Source organism: Phodopus roborovskii, unplaced genomic scaffold (assembly GCF_943737965.1).
Source record: "Phodopus roborovskii unplaced genomic scaffold, PHOROB, whole genome shotgun sequence".
Lineage (NCBI taxonomy): Eukaryota > Metazoa > Chordata > Mammalia > Rodentia > Cricetidae > Phodopus > Phodopus roborovskii.
In genome coordinates, this window is record NW_026126517.1 from 35,929,291 (window position 1) to 35,946,972 (window position 17,682).

Below are 17,682 nucleotides of genomic sequence, written 5' to 3' on the forward strand. Positions count from 1 at the left end.
GAGATCTGGGGCTTCAGGTACTTAAGAAGACAGAAGTGGCAGACTTTAGAGTCCCATCCACACTTACGAATGTGAAGGGAAGGGGGGATTCCTCTCTAAAATTATATTCCTCACTCCTAATTCCTGCAGGACCTTAGCTAGCAAGATGAACAAACAGGAACAATCTTAGCCTCAAAGCCCCACAAAGTGATAAAAACATATCAGTTTTTCTTCCTTCTCCCAACAGCTGCCCCCCAAACCACACAGCCACTTCATTCACATGTGTGTGTATGTGTGTATGCATCTATAGATATAGATATTCCCTATTGCATAAGAATTGCTATTACACTAGGCTGAAATATAATTATGACTTGAGAACCAATGTTAATTCTTTATAAAAAAACAAACCAAGGTTCATGTATGTACTGTGACTGTTAGTAAAATGTGCCAAATAGAAAAATGAAGGAAACCACCATAGATACAAACCCTAAAAAAGCATTTCTAATGCCAGTGTGTGAATAAACAGTTTTCATTACCTGTAAGTAGAGTAATCCTAAAGTTGTAAGAAGGTCTGTATTTTCTGGTGAGAACCTGTAACATAGAGATGCTCACAAGGAAACCATGGTTATGAGATACAGACTTGGACAGCCATCTGCCCCACTGCCAACACCCAGGACCCTTTATTAAACTTCTTCTGTTCCCATGTAAACTTCTGAGGGCAGATTGGCAATTTCCTTCAAAAGCAAAACATCTCAATCCTGGCAATAGAAAAGACCTGCTTAGCAGAACAAAATGGGGCTTAGAATCCAGCAACCTTAAAAAAAGAACTGTGTGGAATGATTCATCACACTGAAAATAAACAAGTTTAAGCCAAGTCAGTTAGGCCACAGTTACGCTAGTCCCTCTGTTGAGAAGTCTCTCTGCCACTTTGTGCTTAACAATGGAAGCCATCCTACTTCCTGTGTTATTTAGGATTACAAGGCCCCTGACACTGTACTCTCTAACTTGCCAAACTAAGTAAAAGAAGAAAGGCACATTCCAGCCCTGGGCAGATTTAGACACTGGGTCTTGAGAAAAACACTTAAGTACTATCTGCCTTCTCAGTCTCTCACTGATACTTGTCTTTTTCAAAAAGCCAAAGCAACACAGGTGAGACCATCTAAAATATGGGATCATCAGTTTCAACAGTTAAAGCATCAAATAGCAAGGTGCTGTCTCAGAAGGAAGGAAGGAAGGAAGGAAGGAAGGAAGGAAGGAAGGAAGGAAAATGCTTGTTCCTTGTAGGAAGTCCAGAACCGTCAAAGCCCAACCAACCCATGCCTGAGCTGGCAAACAGCTTTCTCAGTGCAATAGAGAATTTGCCTCTCACCTTTCTGTAGTAAGGATCCATTTTGATCCTGTCCCTTCCCAAACCACATATATAACTTGTACTTCCCATTCCTCTGATTCCATCAGTACCTGTCCCCTTGCCAAGAACAGTTCTCTGAAGAGCTTTGGGTCTTGAACCTACCATCTCAAATGCTCAACTGTTGGGTTCTCTCCTTGGAAAGTGACTCAACTCTCTTGAGTAGTCATTGTCAGTCCCTTAACTGGGGTTTGTATGTATTAACTCAAAATGCCGATTTGTATAGGACAAGGGTCAGGAACAGGCCTACTTTCCAGCATTACAGAAACCTTTGACTTGTTGGAAGGCTCCTTTCTACTTGTCTACATAAGCCTGACCTTTTTGCTGTAGCTTACCAAACACAAGAGATTTTTCTGTCACAAAATGTGGTTAAATAAAATGCATAATGCAGTGCTATGATTGATATAGCCAGGAAATTCACCCTGTGTTAGATGAAGCTAAGAAGTGACCAGTACTCTACACCAGTTCAAAATTTTAGTCCATACTCTATTCTGTGGTCAAACAAAACACCTGAGCATTGTACTACAGCTGTCCTATTTTAAAAAATCAAGCCAGGCACAGAGGCAGGAGGATCTCTGTATGCCCCAGGCCAACCTGGTCTACATAGCAAGTTCAAGGCAGCCAAGGCACATACTGAGATCCTATCTCAAAATAAATAATTGAAACATGATAATACTACACCGAAAAGGCAAGATTCCATGTGTCCCTAGAGAGGAAACTTGAGATAGTAGCATGAGAAATTTAGTCATCCATTATCAACAGGTTAACATGTTACCTTAATGATACATTTTTTAAACAGCAACAACAACAAAACCCATAGATTGGAGTACAGCTGAGTTGTAGCACTTGTATTCAGTTAAGCATGGGCAAGATTCTATCCTCAGCATAAAAAAAGATAAAATAACAGTAATACAAGGCATATTTGGCCTTAGACTAATAAAACCACTTGTCTGTTACTGAGCTAGGAGATTTCTGTCCCTAATGTGATCTCTAGGAACATAGGATCTGCTATAAAGTATTAAACTAGATCACACTACCAGCTAACCCCCAAAATCTTGCTGAGTGTATGCCCACCCTCTTTGCAGCTGTGTGCTCCTACCTAATTTCAAAAAGTGTACAATTTTAGAGTTATTTAAAGGTAGAGATGTTTATGCCATATTTAGCTTCTAGTATCATCTTCCTTCAGTATGGCCTAGAATGCATGTTACAGTTAAGTTACCCACTTTTAATCATGCAGGTAAAAAAAACCCAAAAGACACCTAGGAACCTAAATCCCCAGTTGGCCTGTGAAGCAGCTAGCCTAGAACAAACACTGTTACAGAAAAAAGAAACAATCTGTTCTCCTAAGAGTTTACATATCTGTTCCATTGCTTTTCTCGTTGTTTTCAGTGGGTGTGTCCAACCTGTGCCCATGGGCTGCAAGGGTTCCATGATAGTTATGAATGTGTCCCAACAAAAATGGCACACTTACAGAGAACTCAGGTAGATAATTTTTTTGTTATTCAACTGTGCAGTTCTTGAGGGTGAACTTTGTTGGTGATAATTTCATGTTGTAATGTTAAAAGGGTAGACATGCTTGTTGGAGTCTTAAGAGAAAGAGACACTTACTCTACTGCTTTCTTGTAGATCTCAATGGCTTTGTCCAAGTCTCCCTCCAATAAGTGGATCTTCCCCAGCATTATGTAAGTCAGATCATGCTTGTTAAGCTGGAGAGCACTGTGCAATTGGTCTTGTGCCTAATTAAAGTTTAATGGAGTAAAGATAATCAAATCAATACTGTTGAATGTGAAGGCTGAGCTTTGATGTTCTCATGTGGGAACATCATGTCTCACAATATAGTTTTCACCACTTAAAAACCAAGCATAGCCTAGCTGGCTTTGCTAAGCTCATATTCAGTGATCAACTTTTTGAATGTTTTCTTTGGTATTTACACCTACTGACTTAAACTTCAAAACCCCAAAGGGACACCATAGTATAGAATACCACTGTAAACTCAATGCCACCTATACTCCTGACTACCTGCACAACCTTCACCAGCTGGGCCGTTAGCCTCTACAGTGTGAAAACAAACACCAAAGGTACACACGTGGTACACAGACATACATTTAGACAAAACATCCATACACGTAATAAAATAAAAACTTTCAAGTTTTAATTCAAAACAAAACAAAAAAACAGGTATCTATTTCTTAATTTGAGAACCAAGGTAAGATTAACATGCTTTATCTTATATCAAAGTCTTAGAGCATAGAGTTTGTCAGAATGAAATATAAATTCACATCAGAAAAAATTCTTATCATAAAACAAAATTCAACCCACTTAAATTCCTTTTCCAGCCCCAAGAAGGTCCACTTTTTAATACTCACTTTAATGTCTTACTGTTCATGTGTTTTTGTACTAGAACATTTAACAGCAGGTAGAGAGAAAGGAGAGAAAAGGCAACTGGACTGCCACTGATAGTCTAGACCCCCACCCCCTTTAAATTAAAAGTAGGAAAAAATAGGTTGGAGAAATGGCTCAGTAGTTAAGAGCACTTTCAGGGATCTAGGTTCAATTCCTACTACCAATATGGCTGCTCTCAACTGTATGTAACTCCAGATCCAAGGTATCTGACACCCTCACAACAAGCATACATGCAGACAGAACACCAATGCACATAAAATTAAAATAAAATTAAATAAATCATAAGAAAGTAGGAAAAATGAGTAATGACAAGTATTAACACAGCAGTAACTATAAAAGGCAATTTTTACCACCCAAGCTTTGCAGACAGTAGAACCAATAAACAATGGACAGTGGCTCTTCTGTGACAAATGAACCACAGTGGATTCCAGTCAGCCATCATCACCATTTTTATGAATTACCTTGTTGAACTGCTTTAGATAAGTATAGCACACTCCCAGGTTATGGCAGATCTCCTACACAAAAGAAAGGAGAGTGGTGAGGAGTTAGTCTACAGTAAGCAGTTGAGCACAGCAGTCAAGACTGTAATTGGGGTTTTTGTGTTCATGAATATATGCAATTCTACAAAAAAATTCCTAAGTATATATTTTTTTAATTACAATTATAAAATGTATGGTTGGAGTGATGGCTCTGCAGTTAGAAGTACTGAATGTTCTTATAGAGGAACTAAGTTTTGAGTACTAACACCCACATGGCAGCTCACACCTATCTGTAACTCTGTGTTAAATGCCCTCTTCTGGCCTCCAGCACCAGGCATGTATGTGGTGCACATACATACATGTAGACAAAAAACACCCAGACGCATAAAATTAAAAAAAAAAAAAAAGAATATAAGATGCAAAAGAGCTGACAGAATCTTCCCAGATCGATGGCTAAATTGTTGAAATCTATAACAGAGGTCAGTGGGGGAAATCCATTCTTCTCCTAGACTAGATCTAAACTAGAATCAAAGCTACAAAGTTAAGTAGCGGTAAGTGTGAAAAGCTGCAATACTATGTAAATACATGTAATGACTATATACTAAATAGTTCCTTACCAAAAAAAAAAAAAAAAAGAATTTGCCAGCTTTGGACCTGCAGAAAAGAAAGATGATCAAAAATCTAAAGTGACTGCCTTGGATGCTGACAATTTCTAATTCTAGTTCACTGTAAGACTACTCTGTCTTCTGACCATAAGTGTTGAAATCTCTGGAATTCCTTGGTAATAAATCTGACATTAGCAGCTTTGGAAAAGAAACCAGAATTAAGAAAATGTTTCTGCCAGGTGGGCATTGTTGGTGCATGCCTTTAATCCCAGCACTTGGGAGGCAGAGGCAAGTGGATCTCTGTGAGTTAGAGGCTAGCCTGGTCTACAGAGAGAGTTCAAGGACAGGCTCCAAAAGCTACACAGAGAAACCCTGTCTCGAAAAACCAAAGGGGGGATGGGGGGGGGAATAAGTGTTCCTGAAAGGCAGCAAGGGCCCATGATCCTACTTGGTAGGGATGCAACCCCGTCTTAGGAACAGACAACTAGTTTAATGTGTTTTGTTCCAGATCTAGAACAACAAAACAATCAGTGTAGACCACCTATTATACTGTAGGCTCAATGCCACATGTTTTCATATATTTAATTTTCCAAGAAGTTATTTTTTTTTTTTTTTACTTTTATAGGAAACCAAGGCTCAGAGAGGTTCATTCTCCTAACACAGAAAGTGACAGTGCTGGGATTATTTTTTTCTTCTTTCTTTAGTTTTGTATTCTAACCATGTACAAATGTAAACAGCAAAACCATGAGCCCAATAATCATCCAATCCTTACCCTATCTATTACTATTTTATAATCAACTATCAAACAGTGTAACATTTCACTCACAAGTATCTCAGTACATTTCTCAAATGACACATGGTCTTTAAAAAAAAAAATCAGGGCTGAAGAGATGGCTTAATAGTTAGGAGCACTGGCAGTTGTAGCATAGAACCTGGGTTCATTCCTAGCACCCACATGGTGGCTCACAGCCATATATAACATCATTTTCAGGAGATTCAATATCCTCTTCTGGCCTTGCAGACACTTCCCACATGTAGCCACAGCACCCCCACACACAGAATAAATTTTATTTTATTTATTTATTTTTTGCTGAGGACTAAGCCCAGGACCTTGTGCTTGCTAGGCAAGTGCTCTACCACTGAGCTAAATCCCCAACCCCCAAAATAAATCTTTTTAAAAACTGTTTTAAACCTACAATACTATTATTCTACCTGAAAAACAAAAGGAGTATCTGTCTCATAAAGGTCTCACATTTTAAAATTATTTCTCTTAAACTACAATTGAAATAATGTCTACATTACCAAGAACTGTGCCTTCAACTCAAGCCTGTCTCCAAAACTTGTATGTATTCCATTTTACCATGTTATAAGTACATGGACAGACAAGAAAAACACCTAGTCATTTCATGCTCTGCATACTAATTGACCTCTAACCTTGTGAAACATGCTGCTGTAGGCGATAGTTGAGAAGATAGCATCAATATATCTTAAATAATGAACAGTACAGGAAATGTGGAAAGGAAAACACAACAAATTAGAGTCAAATCCTCTCCCTTATGAGTGTCCAGGGACACCCTGCCAAGGCAGTAGACACTGCAGAAAAACCTCAGGCTATACTCAGCAACCCTAGACTGCAGGCTGCGACTCCCTTCTGTTCTTCCAGCGCCTCACTGGGTGCCCTTTGCCATGTCATTGCATCCCCCCAAAGCCTCAGATTTCTCTCTTGACATTAGTGGAAATTCTCCCTACTTAACAGCTAATTCTGAAGTCAAGACAATGGCATTGAGGGTTATTATAGCCTTGTTATAACCAGATCGTGGAATATCATGATGAGGACAAGGAAACAGAGCTAAAAGGTTTCCCACAGACATTTATTAGGTATCATGTAGATGATATCTGGGTATTTGCAGTACCAAGTGAGTCATACTACAAGTGAGCTCTTTCAACTACACGGAGCAGCAGGCATGCTTCATCCCCCCCACCCCTTTGCCAGCCCTCCTGACTCATCTTCCATCTTTTTTTTTTTTTCTGTTCTGCTAATCCTGAGCTCCACCCTCAACTCACTGCTATCTCAACCAATTTCATGGTCTCAGTACTAACTTTATGTTCCTGACTCCAAAATGTTCATATATAACCTAGAACATCATGACTCTACATCCAACTATACATCTTACCAGAACCTAAAATTTACTTTGTCCAAATATTTCTCAAAGACAAAAATCAGAAAATAAATGAGTGTGCATTTACTCATGCTCACCTGCAAGGCCCAAAGTTTCCTGAGCTGCTCCCAGCTCTATAATCTAACTGTATGTATAGTTTCACATTGGCCACTGATGATTCAACTCAGCTCAGCTCTTGGGAGGTGAAGACAGGGAAATCAGGAATTCAAGGCTATCCTCTGCTATACAGCTAATTCAAGGCCAGCCTGGGCTAAATGTGACCCTGTCTAAAAGACAAGAGAAATGACACTAAAAAGACTCATTGGGCAAAAGCACTTGCCACCAACCCTGACCATCTACTGAAGGAAAGCATCAACTCCTACAAGCTGTCCTTTTAACATCTACACTCACTAGAGCATATGTGTCCTTACATATACACATATAATATAGTACATATACAAAAATAAATACTGATGTGATAAAAAAATTAACTTAATAATCATACCCAGAGAGGAAAAAATAACTGAGGTTGAAATATATTTAGAAAATAATAACGCTGCCAAGATGGCTCACTGGGTAAAGGTACTTGTGGCCAAGTCCACTGACCTGAATTCAAACCCTGCACCCATGGGGGAGGAAAGAACTCATTCCCACAGGTTGTCCCTACCCTCACTCCAAATACCCTGTGAACACACAATAAGTAAAACATTATTAAACTTTTAATAAATAGTTGCCCTAAGGATTCTAAAAAGAACCATGTTATCTCTCTAGTATAATCAATCTGCTTCTCTGAAGGAAGGTGTCTGCAAGAATAAGTCAACAGTAGAAAAAGAACTAAAAGGAAAGCAGAAAGAGAACAGTAATGTGAAACATAGACAAGACTAAGATATGGAGAGGGTGCTATAAGAGAAGGGGCAGGGCGAGGATAGAAAAGAAAAGAAGCCAGGCATGGTGGAGCACACCTTTAATCCTAGCACTCAGGAGGCAGAGGCAGGCAGATCTACAGATCAAGTCTCAGGACAATCAGGGCTACACAGTAAGACCCTGTCTCAAACAAGCAAACAAACAAGGTGGGGGAAGGGAGGGGAGGGAGGGAGAGAGAGCGAGAGCGAGAGAGAGAGAGAGAGAGAGAGAGAGAGAGAGAGAGACTACTTAGAAATCAACTGCTGAAATTAAGGGAAAGGATAGGCTACTAGAATATATACAGCTAAAAGCAAAAACAATGATCTGGGAGGTAAGACAGAAATGAAAAGATGCAAAACTGGGTGTAAAGAGTAAAATAATAGAAAATAAGAGAGAAGTTAAAAGCCACAGAGCTGCTGTGTCTGATAGGAAGTGACATTCCGTGTACATATGGGACTATTCATTCACCAGAGACACTTTACTAGCCAGTCCTATTCCAGCTGAGCTACACAATGAAATAGTACTTTCCAACTTTCCTTTTAGAGGCTGTGGCAGAAACACAGGCTCTATCAGGGATTGCTTTCCTTGCTTCTTGGAGTTCCTTATCTAAGAATTAATACTTCTGAGCTGCAGCAGTCACCATTAAGTAAGTCTTGTCCCTGAAATTCTAGGACTACCAAATGAATGCCAAAATCAGTGATGTGGGTTTTCATGGGGGGGCGGGAATCCATTAATTTGTAAAGAGAATATTTAGTCTGATTTTTGTATTATACTTACACATAATCCACAATATATATAAATACATGATGAAAATAAGGAAATACGGGAGGCGACTATGATCAAACCATGAAAATGTCACAGTGAAACCCACTGTTTTTTACAATTAATATACACTAATAAGAAAGGGAAGATAATGGAAGGAAAATAATCAAAGAGCCACTTAAAGTTATCATGATCCAAAGAAAGGCAAAAGAAACAGCTGACTGATTGCCAAGCAGATAAGGAAAAAATATGAAAAATGCAATAAGACATCTACTGCTCATGTTTTCAAATTCCAAAGGTTAAACAACTCAGCTCCTAATCAGAATCAGACCAGTGAAAATCAGCAACACTAACAGGTGGAAGCTATACAACAACGTCTGCAAAGTTATGTAGAAATGCCATGCTGGAAAAAAGAATCAAAAAGACAGTCTGATCATCTAAGAATTCTAGCCAAGGGCTGGTCACTATGGAGACAGAAGGCAGGCAGATCTCTCTGAGTTTAAGGCCAGCCTCGTCTACAAAATGAATTTGAGACCAGACAGGGCTATACACATAATGAAACCCCACCTCCAAAGAAAAAGCCACTTGATAAATGGAACCATTAACATGCTAAGAAAGAAATGGCATTTCTTACCCAATCTTTTTGGTTAAGTTTAGCTGCTTCATTATAAACTTCAGTGGCGGCTTTATGTTTTCCCAGAAGAAATCTGTGAAAATACATTTTCTACAGTTATTCATATTTCATTATTTTTTGTTTGTTTTGAGGCAGGTTCTCTCATGTAACTCAGACTAGCCTCCAATTCACTGTGTAACCAAGGATGACCTTGAACTTCTGATCCTTATGGATCCACCTCCAAGTACAAGGATTACAGGTGTGTACTGCCATATCCAGCTAACCTAAACTCCTGTAAGATTAACTCCTGTAAGTTTACATTCCACATCCTACATATTCCACATTGTTGGTGGCACTCTTCTGTAACGACTTCCTGTATAATTCCATAAACAAAAACAAAAGGCAAGTGACATGACATTAAGCATCATCCAATAACAGCATGTCTTTTCCTCCCGAATGCAAGTTTCTTTCCTTGATCATGAATTTGGAGGGAAAAAAAAAGAGAATTGGTTTCTATGTAAAAATGATGCACGGATGAAAGGCAGTGTAGAGAGGAACATGGAGATGGCACTGCATGGAACACTAGACTACTCTAAAAAAGTTGACCAAGACTTCAGAAATGTTTCCATTTAGGAATCTGCAGGCCATTCATTAAACATACCATAAGCTCATTATTAATATCAGAACAACAGCCTATGAGTTGCCCATATGATTATAGAGACATTATGGTATAACACAATGACAGTGTTTTCATCCAACTAGAAAGACTTGAGTTCCTTAATATTATCTGACTTCCAGATATAATCCATGCTCTTCAAAATGAAGTTCTTTCTACAGTCTTCTACCTATCAGTAATCTGGCTGCCAGCAACAGGTGCCTTCCTTCCTTCCTTCTTTTTTTTTTTTTTTTTTTTTTTTTTTTTTCCTCTCAAGACAGGGTTTCTCTGTAATAGCCCTGGTTGTCCTGAACTGGCTCTGTAGACCAGGCTGGCCTCAAATTCACAGAGATCTACCTGCCTCTGTCTCCCAAATGGAGGGTTAAAGCATGTGCCACCACTGCCTAGCCAGGAAAAATCATCCCCCACCCCCCCAAAGGTAGGATTTTTCTGTGTAACAACCCTAGCTGTCCTAGAACTGGCTCTGTAGATGAGACTGGCCTGGATCTCACAGAGATCTGCCTGTCTCTACCTGCTGAGTGCTGGAATTATAGGTGTGTGACACCACCACCCAGCTAGGAGAACGCGTTTTATGTGGTCTTCAGTGACTGCTCCAATACTCACAAAGATCTGGCCACCTGCTTGAGATTATCAGCACACTGAGGGCTGAGAACAGCACATGTCTGAAAGAGTTCTAGGGATTCTTGGATATTCCCTTCCAGGCGGAAAATCAGTGCTGCCAAGCAAAAGAAAATACAGAAAATAAACCATATTCTTGGAAGAAAAGGCTGGCATCAGAAAAACTGAGGAAGAGGAGGTAAGATACTACATCAGAGAAAGTCTTGGGATAACTTTTAATTCGATCAGTCATTACCAAATGGGTAAAAACTAGTAAAGTGTTAGTAAGGTAAAATCTGTAATAAGCTAATTTCCACCTACCCACTCTGCTCCCAGCATCTATACCCAGATGCTAGTCTTTTTGCAAATCACAGAAATTATTCTTAAGAATAATATTTTGAAGGGTTGACGGTGACTCAATTTGTTAAAAGAGTATTTGCTACTTTTACAGAGGACAGGGGTTCAAATCCCAGTATCCACATGGTGGCTCACAACCATCTGTAACTCCAGGGGTCCAATGCTCTCTACTGGCCTCCACAGGCACCAGGTATGAACATGACACATAGATATATATATTCACACAAAACACTCAAAATGTAAAACAATAATTTCAAAATATATTAAAAAAGATATTCATTTGATGTCATGTACTGGCCTCCAGGTGTATGCACAACACACACACACACACACACACACAGAATTATGTTCAAATATCAAAGGATAGTGAATAAGTCTTTTGTGAAACATTATTTGAATTTAAGTATTCACCAAGTTGTTTTGCTTCTCAAGCACCTAGGCTAAATATATTTGTCCAGTAAGAAAAGAAACAGTATGTCTTACCTTGGACATAGATAGCATATTCGCATAACCCCTGAGTCTCCTGAAGCTGTTCTTTGATCACAGCCTAAAAGATAAGAATACCTGAGTTAGTGATTAGGTGTTACCAAGAAAACAGTAGAAATAGACAAGGGGCATGTATGAGATACCCAGGACACTAATAATGACTAAGTAGTTCCTTTCATATTTATTTATTATGATTACTTATTTTAGACTGAGTTTAGCACTGTAAAGGCTCTTGGGATATTTCTGTATATCCCTCATTTAGAATACTTTTAGTGCTGGAAAGACAGCACAGCAGTTAAGAGCACTTGCTGCTCTTCCAAAGAACTGGGGATCAATTACCAGCATCAACAAGGCAGCTCACAACTGTAACTTCAATCTTTGACACCATCTCTGGCTTCCTCAAGAACTGCTTGCATGATGTGTACAGACAAGTATGCAAAATATCCAAATACATAAAATCAAATTTTTAAAAACATTTTCTGTTATTTAAAAAAGAAGCCATGTATTATGCTATATGCCTACAATCCAAGCACCCAGGAGGTGGAAACAAGGTCAAGAAATCAAGGTCATCCTCTACTACCTATTGAGTTTGAGGTTAACCTGGGCTCCATGAAACCCCATTTCAAAGAAAATGATGATGACAAATATGAAATGATGACTACAGTAACCCAAAAGTCTATAAATTAGTGTCTTGGCCAGACATGGAGGCAAGCACACCTTTAATTCCTGCACTCAGGAGGCAGAGACAGGATCTCTATGAGTTTAAGGCCAGCCTGGTCTACTTAGCAAGTTCCAGGTTAGCCAGGGATACAAAGTGAGGCCATGTCTCAAAAAAAATTAAATTAAGTTACTATCTGGCTCATGACAGAAACATTTTCTCAACCCTGATTTAAAATCTAACAAGCGAAGCTAAAAAAACAGGCAAAGCTTTCTAAGCACCATTACAGACACTAGGATCCTCTGAGGAGCAAATCACATGGGTTCTATACAGTGATAGGCCTGGCTCAGGTACTTTAGGAGTTCAAAAAACAGCATCTCTGATCCTAACTCAGAGAATTAAGGAAGGCAAAGTTTCAAACTGTGTGTTGGCAAGGGGTGGAAGAAAAGCTAAGGCAAATGAGAGGGTTGGAAAGAGGAAGACTAAAAATGTCATACTAAAGGGTTTTACTACAATGGGAAAAATCTCGATAGTTTTAACCTGGTCCTATTTGCTACACAGAAACACACTAAAAGAGACAATATTAAAGTCAAAGTTATTATTTAAATTAAAACAATGAAATTTAAAGCAGGAAAGTAGGGGGTGCAGATTCAAGATATTAAATGCCATAGTGTGTTTCAGACCCTGCTAGTGTCTGCCCAGCCTGCCTCTCATTCCCTCCAGTGTTGCATTCTCTCACCTTGCATGCTTCATAATCCTTCCGGATATAGTGGAGATGGATCAGCCAGTTCAGTTTCTCCACAATAGGAAACTCTGATGCTAGAAATCATATTTTGACATAACAAACAATATAATCACTGTCAGATTTTCTCCTTTAGCATATCCTCATGTCTAAGCTAACTGTAAGTACTTACAACAGCATATTAAATTCTTCATGGAATTTGGAAATGTATGTAAAGATCTTGTTTTCTGAATTATCTTTATTTTGTGGCTTTCCATGTGTGGGTATACACAGCACACATGCAGAAGTCAGAGGACAATATTGGAGGGTGGTTCCCTCCTTCTACCATGTGGATCCTAGAAATTGAATTTGGATCATCAGGTTGACAGCAAGTCCTTTAACCCACTGAGCAATCTTGCTGACCCTTGGAATAATTCTTCTAGGCCTGTGGTCAACTGACCCATGGGTCTGACTCTAAGGAAAGGGTAAAATACATACTGGATTGACAATCACAGCATATACTAGCCCTACCTAACTAGCTCAATCATTTGGTCATTAAATGAGGTAATAGCAGGATGATCCACATATCCAGAAATGGTATAAAAATACTAGTAATTATGTCAGATACTTGCATAATTACAATTGAATTTCATAAATCTCAGCTACTCAGAAGGCTGAGAAGTATTTCAAGTTCAAGACCAGCTTTAACTACACAGTGAGTTTGAGCTACTCTTTTGCTTGTTTGCTTTTCTGAGACAGAGGTTTTTCTACCACTACCCCCTTTTCGAGACAGCATTTCTCTGTGCAGTCCTGGCCATTTTGGAACTAGCTGTGTAAACCAGGCTGCTCATAGAGATCCTCCTGCCTCTGCCTCCCAAGTGCTAGGATTAAAGGTGTGCGCCACCACCACCCAGCTTGGGCCAGTCTTAAACAACAACAACAAAAAGAGCATGGATTCTTCCCTCAGAAAACTGACATAGCAAAGCCCTGTCACCTCCCCCCCAAAAGTTTTAAAGTAAAATTAAATGCCACACTTACATAACATACATAAAATTAATAGAGGTCTGATTTGCACAATAATTGAATCTTATGACACAAATAAAAATTAGTGTACACTGACATGTTAACCAAACAACATTTAAGTACATTACAGGTCAATGATAACTCTAATGAGAGAAAAAGCTAGATATAGTGTAAGTTGAACCATAACTCCTTTTCCTAACACACTTTTTAAAGTTCTGGTATTTATAGCAATGAATGAGGCAAAGAAATGGGTACATAGACATACAATGAAATTGCATACAGACCTTTTTTTGGTCTGGGTTTTTGAGATTCAGGAACCTGAGTTTTCTGAAATGAAAGAAGTTATCTGTGTTAAAGCAGCCCCATGTATTGCTAATTGAAAGAACATTCATAACAAGAATGATCAGTAACTCACCAGAAATGTACTCAATCCATTAGACAAAGAGATGTATAAAGAGGCATTCTGGTTATGACTTAAATTACAATAATCTTGGCTATCCAACTTGTTCAAAATGTATAATGCATATTATATGTGCATTTATAATGTACCAAAATTACAATGTACAACATACACTCATATTAATATACTAAATTGTTAGATACCTTATAAAGTGCTCTACTCAGCTGTCAAATCAAAAGTGTTTGAATTTTTTTTATAGGGTGTGTGTGTGTGTGTGTGTGTGTGTGTGTGTGTGTGTGTGTGTGTGTTGCCCACAAAGGTCAGAAGAGGCACTGGATCCCCTGGAATTAGTCACAGATGGTTGTGAGCCACCATGTGGGTGCTAAAAATGTAATCTGGGTCCTTTGCAAGAACAAGAGCAAATGATCTTAATCAGTGAGCCATCTCTCCAGCAGCAAAGCAAAAACTTTTAAAAAGGTATAGCACAGGCTGGCCTAAAACTCATGATTCTCCTACCTCTGCCACTTCAACATATACTACTAGTTGTATCTCCTTAACTGGCAGAAGAAACTCCACACTCCGATATATCATGAGGAAAGCTACCAAGCCAAGCACGGCAATGCAGGCCTATAATCCCATCACTTGGAAGGTTGAGAAAGGATGATCTCCAGTTTGAGGCTAACAGATATATAAGCAAACCCTGTTTCCAAAAAAAAAAAAACAATAGAACTGGAGATGATGGCTCAGCTGTTAAGAGCATCTATATCTTTTTTTGAATATAGGCAAGTTCTTTGGGGCAGACAGCTATTTTTACAGAGGACCCAATTTCAATTCCCAGCACTCATGGGGTGACTCTGTGGGCATACAGGTGGTGCACCCAAACATATTCAGATAAAACCCCCACACATGTAATTTTTTTGTAAAAAAACTAAAAACAGAACAATAATAGCAACGAAAAAGAAGTATAGCAAGGGTAATAAAAACATGTATACTAAGTAATTCCCGCTGAAATCCAGCCCTAGCTCAATAAACTCTAAAGGGCTAAGATGCTATGCAGTGGTATAGTACAGGCCTAGCATGTATAAGATCCAGGTTTAATTCTCAGTTCCACAAATAACAGTAATAAAAATCAGACATAGCTCAGAATTTCAGTTTATAGCCTCTGATCTGGCAGAAAAGGGGGAGAGCAAGATGGAGAGCTACCTTGCCATGTCTTACAGCTGACAGGATGGATACAAAGGAAGGAATACAAGTGAGATCTGAAGCACTCTGTCTAGGACCCAAGAACTTGGAACTCAGAGGAAGAACTGAAGTGTAGAAGAACACAGAAGAGAGAAGATGCCCCTCAAGTCTGACCTTCAAGACAGAGGAAGGGGAAAACCCATAATTCAGTGTGCAAAGGCCTCAATATTGGCCCTGAATAGGAAACTGTGATACTTATGGAAAATTCTCCATCTGAACTCTTGGACAGGAGGAAGACTTTTAAACAGGGAATCAAAGAGTTTCTTATAGCCTGAGACCATAGACATGGAGGTGGATGTGATCAATCCAAGTGCTGTGCAAGTAGAAAAACAGTAATATAACTACCCATCCTTCCTTGAACAAAAGGCTGCATAACCTAAGGCAATACAAAGAAAATAAAGTCTCTGATGGACTGGCTCACATCAGTCATTAGGGACACTTGGTTATTACAGGCTGAGGCCCATGAAAGACAATAGAGGGACAAACATTACTGAGGGATTAGGCATGAGAAAGGCAGGATTTGATGCCCAGTCTACTGGACCTGAAGGCACTATAAGATGGCTCAGAAAGCCTAACAGCTTAAGTTCAAGCCCCCAGGATCCACATGGTAGAAGGTCCTACCTCCACATGTGTGCTACTGCATGAGCGCGTGCGCGCGCTCACACACACACACACACACACACACACACACGCACACGCACACGCACACGCACGCAAATATAAAAAAGGTTTTAGAGAAAAAAGGACCGGTGAGATGGTTCCACAGGTAGGTAAAAGCTTTTGCCTCGCAAGCCTGACAACCTGAGTTCAATCACTGAAACCAAGAGTGGAAATAGAAAACTGGATCCTGAAAGTTGTCATCTAACCTCTATATGCATGCCTTAGCACATGTGTGCCTGCACTCACACAGATACTATGATGGTTAATCTTGGTTGTCAAATTGATTACATCTGGAATTGACCAAAACATAAGCAGATGGGCACACCTATTAGGGATTTTTTCTTGGTTAGAAGAGCCACACTAAACCTGGGCCACACTTTCCATTGACAGCCCACAGAAGGAAACTTGCTTTTTGCCAGCTTGCCCTCAGTCTCACTGGCAAGTTCATTTATCCTGTTCATGAGCCATTCTTTCATTGGTGCTAGAACCTACTTCTTTGGGATACCAGTGCAAACTAAAAACTGGAAGCCCTCTAGGATTTCCCTGGGGCTCCAGCACCAGCTTGGGACAGCTGAGACATCCAATTTCATGTACTCAACAGGCATGGGGCTTTAGTGTTTTTGTTGAATTCCATGGTTGTATGAGATCTTTATGAGATAGGAGAGGCCCTTGAAGATGTAATTTAATAGGCATATACATAAGTTTAGTTTGTAAGGTGCTAAAGCATCCAAATGGGGATGAGAGAAAAATAAAGCAGATAATGGGTTCTGTCCAGGACATTACATGGTAGATGTGGCAAGACTTGTGCTGAACAAGAGTGAAAAAAAAAAAAAATAACAACCACAACAACAACAAAAATGTGGTATCAGTAAACTTCTGGGGAACTTTAAAGCCCAAGTAAAAATTTCACAGATTGCATCAATGAAGTGGAAGTAAAAAAAGGATTGTTCCAGAGGTGAACAGCTATTTCTCCAAAATATGTGGTGTCCATTTCTCCACTGTAAGAAAAGGCACTGCAGGTAGAGCTGATTAATGCAGGCCAAAATCCTTCCAACAGTCTAGTAACGGAAAGGTAAGTGCCACAGTGCTGGCCCAGAGCCTGCTGGATGCAGATTTAACACAGCAGGCAAAACACATCCCTGCTTCCCCTTGGGCATGAATCAAGCTTACCAACACAAATCAGCCCCAGCCAAGGTTATTAGAGGTGGGAAGGTGTACATCAGCACCCAGGATGCTCATGGGAATGACTGTAGGTTATGAAGGACTACCCACCTGTGCAACTGTTGTATCCAACATTGTTCTTTGAGTAAAAAGCAACACAAGTGATGAGATCTTTACATGCTATATTGAACCTTACTAACATTTCATTTTTAGCATCTCCTTAGCTACCCAAGACCATCTGGCACTTGCTTGTAGCAGATCCTACCCACCCTCTATAAAAAGTTTTCATTAGTGCTGGGAGATGCCTCATGGAGAAAATGCTTGCCCTGCAAGTGTGGAAACTGGAATACAGATACCCAGAACCCACATAGAAGCTGGGTAGGTATGGCAGGC

The 17,682-nt window shown here is 39.5% G+C and overlaps 1 protein-coding gene across 3 annotated transcripts in view; it reads right to left on the reverse strand.

Annotated features, from left to right (window-relative positions):
• Bbs4 (Bardet-Biedl syndrome 4) overlaps nucleotides 1-17,682 on the reverse strand; it is a 32,987-nt gene that overhangs the window by 8,406 nt on the left and 6,899 nt on the right. For 2 of the 3 annotated variants that reach the window (XM_051197617.1, XM_051197618.1), the window contains exons 2-9: nucleotides 14,111-14,153; nucleotides 12,822-12,901; nucleotides 11,422-11,485; nucleotides 10,588-10,699; nucleotides 9,330-9,402; nucleotides 4,249-4,302; nucleotides 2,993-3,120; nucleotides 516-570 (exon numbers count right to left, since the gene is read on the reverse strand). In XM_051197617.1, the coding sequence (XP_051053574.1) occupies nucleotides 516-570; nucleotides 2,993-3,120; nucleotides 4,249-4,302; nucleotides 9,330-9,402; nucleotides 10,588-10,699; nucleotides 11,422-11,485; nucleotides 12,822-12,901; nucleotides 14,111-14,153 (609 nt within the window). Of the gene's footprint in view, nucleotides 1-515; nucleotides 571-2,992; nucleotides 3,121-4,248; nucleotides 4,303-9,329; nucleotides 9,403-10,587; nucleotides 10,700-11,421; nucleotides 11,486-12,821; nucleotides 12,902-14,110; nucleotides 14,154-17,682 lie in introns of those variants that run through there. The other variant, XM_051197619.1, reaches the window with a different exon arrangement.